The 6,000-nt window shown below is 54.5% G+C and overlaps 1 protein-coding gene across 1 annotated transcript in view; it reads left to right on the top strand.

Annotated features, from left to right (window-relative positions):
• The first annotated feature begins 4,410 nt into the window (after positions 1-4,410).
• Positions 4,411-6,000, top strand: part of Ptchd1 (patched domain containing 1) — a 58,343-nt gene continuing 56,753 nt past the window's right edge. The window contains exon 1 of the mRNA XM_005334809.4: positions 4,411-5,051. Within this exon, the coding sequence (XP_005334866.1) occupies positions 4,701-5,051 (351 nt within the window). The 5' untranslated portion in view covers positions 4,411-4,700. The remainder of the gene's footprint in view (positions 5,052-6,000) is intronic.

The following is a 6,000-nucleotide window of genomic DNA, read 5'->3' as shown; positions in this document are numbered from 1 at the left end:
GACCTTAATGGGAAAAAATGGTTACCAAACAGAATATTTGGCATGAGCTTCTTTTAGAAAAAGAAGTATATAAACATTATATAAATATATATATGATTAATATAAAAGACTGTCAGAACCACATCAACAGTTGGTCATGCTGGGTTTATTTTTCATTGCATTAAGGGAGAACACATCATAGAGAACTAAGGGGCACTTCAATAAGAAAGGGTTGGAAAGAATATAGGTTTGTATTAAATGATTTGGGGAAAGGTTTAAGTTGGTGGGTCTTGCTTGGATTGGATGCCATCAGCAAGGAGAGATGATTTTATGATTTGGGTGTGTTAGTAAATCTTTATCTAGAAGGAGAGAACACCATAACAAGACTAAAGCTATAATTTTTTTTAAAAAAAGACCAAAATAGTCATGGACATTAGCCAGGCTAAGTACCTGCTATGTTATTTGGACAAGATTCATGTTTTGTCTGGGTTCAGATATGATTATGAAGTGGTCCTCATTTTGCCTTAATCCATCATAGTTACAAAATGCCCTTATCTGACATTAATGTTTTGGGAAATGGTTTATGTTTAACAAGAGAATGCCAAAGCTTAGTTTGTGAGTGCTAGCCCAAGGCCCAGCTGATAATACAAGGTCATGTCCTGGATGTCAGGGACTGATTTTCTTTTCACACAAACATATAAAAAGAAGACTATAATTATAATTAATATCATTTATTATATGTTGGGATATTCTAGGTTCTCTATTCTAAGTGCTTTACATCTTCTATTCTATTTAAATCATCACAAAAACTCTGTGGGGTAGCTGCTATTGTTATTCCCATTTTCCAGAAAGGAAAACAGTGTCATAAAGAGGTGAATCTACTCACCTGATGCCTCACAGATAGTAAGTAGTAGAGCAAGGAATCAACTCAATGGCTATAGGAACAATAACTATATTATATTGCTTATATGCACAAGTAATTATCATCAGAGGTTACCCTTGAAAGGTGGTGGGTACACCAGGATACAGCTGTTTTTGTTTCCTTCTTGTTATTTTCTAAATTATCTTACATTAATATTAATTAATTTTTAATCATAAAAAGTAATAATTTATTAATGGACTGATGAAAACTCTTTTGCCAATGTCATTGTCCCAGATTCAAACCCAAGTCTTTGGTGGTGGCAATACTACCTCCCCTGAAAGTATGAATAAAAGGAGAAGAAAAATAGTGAGTAGACAATTTCTTCCTCCCTGTCTCATTCTCATTCTTTTCCTCTCTCCCCCCTCTCCTCTATACAATTTAGACAACACAAAGGGCATTGCCGGCAATAAAAGATAAAAAAGGTGGCAGAAGATCTATCCTCAAGAGATTCCCTCTGAATCAAAACAAGCAGGGTGGAAGTCCCCCCCCCCCAAATATACATAAGGACAGTTAGGAATGGAGTTGGAAGGACTAGAAGACAAAGTCTTGGTCTCAAAGGAAAGGCCCTTTATGTGTGGGAGGACAACACTCCCACCCCTGCCAGCTGAGCAATGCTGAGTGTCTCCTGCACTAAAATGCAGCCCAGGCACTGAGAGAAGGCACTCCTGCTCTTCAGCCTGCGTAAGGGCTGGCATTAAAAGGCCGGAAATTCTAGGGATGAGGTTGAACCAAGGCTGGAAGGGAATCATTTGGAAGGACAAAGACTTCAGAATAAAAAAAGCTTCGCCAAAATGTTTAAGCATCCCAAGTAGACCTGTGAGTTGCTTTTCTTTCTCTTACTTTTGTTCCTGCGCTGGGATCAGTGCACATGAAACAGCCTGCTCATTCTATGCGCAGAGAACGATTTTAGGCCTCTTGATAGGTGCCCACCCACTAGCTGCTGCTGGCTCAGTCGCAAAGAGCTGGGCTCACATTATTTCTCACTGCTACCCCCACTCCCAGCCCTTACATCTTTTCGTCTGCCCAGGCTGGGAGCCACGCAGAGCATTCACCCTGCCATTTAGCACCTCGGCTACTCAACGCTGGGTAGTTTCTCAAAGCGCGTGTCCTAACAGTCACTCGCGCTCGCCTCACCGCTTGCAGGGGCACAAGTCAATGAGGCTTTTCCCTTCGCGATCATCGTGAATCAGCAAAGCGCTGCAGAGCAGCGGCGTCTCAGCAAGCAGAAATTAAGATGCTGGGGGAAGGGTACCAATGGAGTGTGGCAAGGGAATTTCTAGCCCCTTTCAATGTGTCCCTTCTGAGGATGGGAATAACGGTGCCGCGCAGGGGGGTGTTGGCTGGAATCTGCTGGACTTTGGCCTCCTGGGGACCCTTCAAAATCAGAGAGCCCAGTGCGGAAGAGCGAGGAAAAGCAGAGAAAGTGAATGAGATTCTGGTAGAAGGACCAAGGTAGCGCAGGCCGGGTAGGGCGAGAGTGCCCCCAGAGTGGGCAGCGCAGCAGTTGCAGGTGCTGCTGAGGAAATGTAGGGAACTGGGTTTGGTATGGAGGAAGGGATAAGAAGATCAAAAAAGGAGGATTTCCCAGCCTGCGACTTCCTGTTTCCAATGTGCAAGTTCCCAAGTTCAGTTTGAGAAGTGCAGGGCCACTTGGCGTTGGGGAGTCTGGGATACAAGCCTTACAGACATGCCTCTCTGAGTCGCGTTCTCCCACGGTGTCTGTCAGTCTCAGTCAGAGTCTCTCTCTCTCTCTCTCTCTCTCTCTCTCTCTCTCTCTCTCTCTCTCTCTCTCTCTCTCCCTTTCTCTCTCTCTCTCCCTCCTTCCCCGCCTCCCTCCTTTCCTCACTCTCCTTCCTTCCTTTTCCTCCTTCCGTCCCTATTCCGACTTCCTACAGCTTTAATTAATATGCATGTCCATGCTCAGTAGTGCGGGCCACACTCCAGGCGCCGCGCCTCCTGCCGCGGCCACCTCCCACTGGACCCTTGGCTTTGGGAGGCCAAGCAGAAGCAACCAGAGGCGTGGGATGAGAAGGCTGAGCGCTTGGAGCGCCGAGCCTGAGGACACCTCCTTGAGCCTTGGTCCCCACCCCACCCCCAGTCGGATAGGGCGCCTCAGTGACCCAGTCTCCGGGATCTGGCTCTGTTTGCTTTGCAGCGAACCGACCCAGGGGCTTGGAGCGCGCAAAGAAACGCGCTAAATTGTACCTGTGCGTGGCCGTTCCCGCCGCCGCCGCAGGTCTATCTCGGGCCGAAGCCGGCGCCCGCCTTCTTGGGGAATTCTCCCGAGGGGGAGTGCGAGGGGAACCACAGTGGCTGCCTGCTAGCTCACTGCTGGCGCGCACACGCACACGCCCAACTTTGCCAAGCCGTCCGCGCCCCCCCCGGGCTCCCCCGCGCCCCCTGCGGCTCGACACTTTAGGAGACCTGTATCTCTCCAGGTCTGACATGAGGCTTCCCCCCCACACACATGCACACCCTCCGGTGTGGAGGAGTAGAGGGCGGGGTGAGGCTGAAAAGGGGCTCATCGCTACATACTCCCTGACCAGACCAGCATTTCTCAAACACTCTATACCCGCAGGGGCACCCGCGCCAGCCCCGCCGCACCAGGTCCCCCAGACCTGTCAGTGACGACAGAGAGAGGAGGAGGGAGAAGGCAGAGCAGAGAGCCCAGAGCCCGGGAGCCCTGGCGACAGACGGTTCAACCGACTGTCATTCAGCACTTTTATTATCGGGGAACTGGGTGGGAAGGTGTGTGTGTGGTGGGGGGGGGGGGCGTTTGCAAGCAGAACTGCCCACTCTGGAGAGACCCTAAATTAGGGCGCTGGAGAAAGATTCTTCACGGACACATGTGGGGTGATTATGCTTCAGATGCACACCCGGACCCTGTGGTCCCGCCGAAGCTGCAGTGTTGAGGTTTCTTACACGGCTCTTACTTGGGAGGAGGCGTGATTTCCACGCTTGAGCGTCTTCGCTCCCCACCCCCCCTCGGCACCAGCCAGTGCGCGCCACCACCTGAGCCAGGGAGAGCCAGGGCGCACGCAGTCTTCAGCTTGCTCCCTTCTGCCTCTAGGGAGACTTGGCTCTAAGCGGGTCTGCCCGACGCACCGCCACCCCGTCCCCCGCAAAGGGAGAACTCTTTTACTTTTTGTTTGGAAAATACGGGCCATTTCTTTATTTATCTCTGGGTCTCCCAGGAGGAGGACGAGGGAAGGGAGGGCAAGCGTGGCGGGCCGGGCCGGGGGAGGGGATCTTGAGGAGGGGAGGGGACTGGGTGTAGCCTGGAATTCTCTGTCCTCGTGTTCCTAGGCTAGCGCTCAGAGTCTCCTGGCGATAGCGCTGCCGCCGCTCCCCGCACCACCCCGTCGTTGGCTTCGGGGGTCGGGTGAGTGGGGTCATGACGCGCCGCTGGGGCTACCCAGGGCCCCGCCCGCGCTGAAAAGAGACGCTGTAGCGCCGCCCGGAGCCCCCCGGGCGGGGAGGCGGCGGGGGTTGGGGAGGGCGCACGGGGTAGGGCGGGGTGGGGGCGGCTCGGAGGCCGCCAGGCTGGGGGGCTCTCTGGGCGGGCGCGGCCGCGGGCAGGAGGGCGTGTCTCCAGCCCGAGGGGACCCTCCAGAGGCGCGGCGCGGGACTCCCCGATGGTGGTGCCGCGGCTCCAGGAGAGCTCAGGGTCTTGCCTCCGCCGCCGCCGCCGTCGCCGCCGCCGAGGGCGCCACCACCACCGCCGCCGCCGCCGCCGCCGCCGCCCGAGCCCGCGACGAGCGTGCGCCTCGCCCTCCTCCCGCGCCCGCTCTGCTCTAGGATGCTGCGGCAGGTTCTGCACAGGGGCTTGAGGACGTGTTTCTCCCGGCTCGGCCACTTCATTGCCAGTCACCCGGTCTTCTTCGCCTCGGCGCCGGTGCTCATCTCCATCCTGCTCGGCGCCAGCTTCAGCCGCTACCAGGTCGAAGAAAGCGTGGAGCACCTGCTGGCGCCCCAGCACAGCCTAGCCAAGATCGAGCGCAACCTCGTCAACAGCCTCTTCCCGGTCAACCGCTCCAAGCACCGGCTCTACTCGGACCTGCAGACCCCTGGGCGCTACGGCCGGGTCATCGTCACCTCCTTCCAGAAAGCCAACATGCTGGACCAGCATCACACCGACCTGATCTTAAAGGTGAGAGGGGGACGGGTGCAGGCAGCCTCCTCCGGCGCCGCTGTCGCGGCTAGGCTGGCACTGCGCGGGGTCCCAGCTGAGAGCGCCGCCTCTCCTATCCCAGGCGGTTGGTGCAGGGGCTCCCCTGCACTGCCTGCCCCAAGGCGGCCGCTTGGAGCCTCCCAGCCTACCCGATAGGGAACATCGGGGTCCGGGCCCGGCCCTATGCGGCCACCCCACAGCTGCTGCAACAGTTGGGGCGGCGGCGGCGGCGGCCACGGTGCTGTGGTCGGTGCGCTTGTTTTGGTCACAGCGGGCTTGGGGGCAGGGAGGTTTTGGAGTAACTGGGCCAAGGAGCAGCTGAACGAATGAGAAGACATTCAAAAAAGTCTTGCTACTTGACAACAAAATAGTCTGTTTGGCGGCGGCGGGGGGTGGGGGGGTAGGATGGGATTTAGAGACACCTCACCCCTATCCTCAGTTTTTTTTTTTTTTCCTCCTTTCCTCTAATCCTGAAGTGTTTTGGGAAAGGCTGCTGGAGGGGGATTGGGAGGGGCAGAGAAATTTGAAGCGGGCTGGTGAGAAAATGCCTCCCACCCAGAAAAAAAAGTGCGGTCTCAGGCGAGGACGGGAGCTGCCCTGCTGCCCTCTCCTCCCGGAGCAAGGTAGCCATATCTGTATTAGGGGATAGGAAATGATGTTTGTAATTTGCAGTTATTTCGTTTTTCACAGTAGCTCCACTCCTCTGAAATGCAAAAACTTCCTTGGGAAAAGAGGAAAACAATCGATCTACTTGTATTTGTGTGCATTTGAGCGTCGGGTCGGGGTAAGGGGCACAGGCAGAAGGCTAAGGGCAGCAGCCAGGTTGTGTGGCTCTGAGAAGAGCACAGGAAACGGAGCAGCTGGTTAGAGGGTGACACAGAAATCCGTTGTGCCATCAGCCCAACCCGAGGTGGGAATCTGATGTGAA

Source organism: Ictidomys tridecemlineatus, chromosome X (genome assembly GCF_052094955.1).
Source record: "Ictidomys tridecemlineatus isolate mIctTri1 chromosome X, mIctTri1.hap1, whole genome shotgun sequence".
In the NCBI taxonomy this organism is placed as follows: domain Eukaryota; kingdom Metazoa; phylum Chordata; class Mammalia; order Rodentia; family Sciuridae; genus Ictidomys; species Ictidomys tridecemlineatus.
Note: the sequence above shows the minus strand (reverse complement) of the source record. Positions and strands in the feature narration are given on the sequence as shown.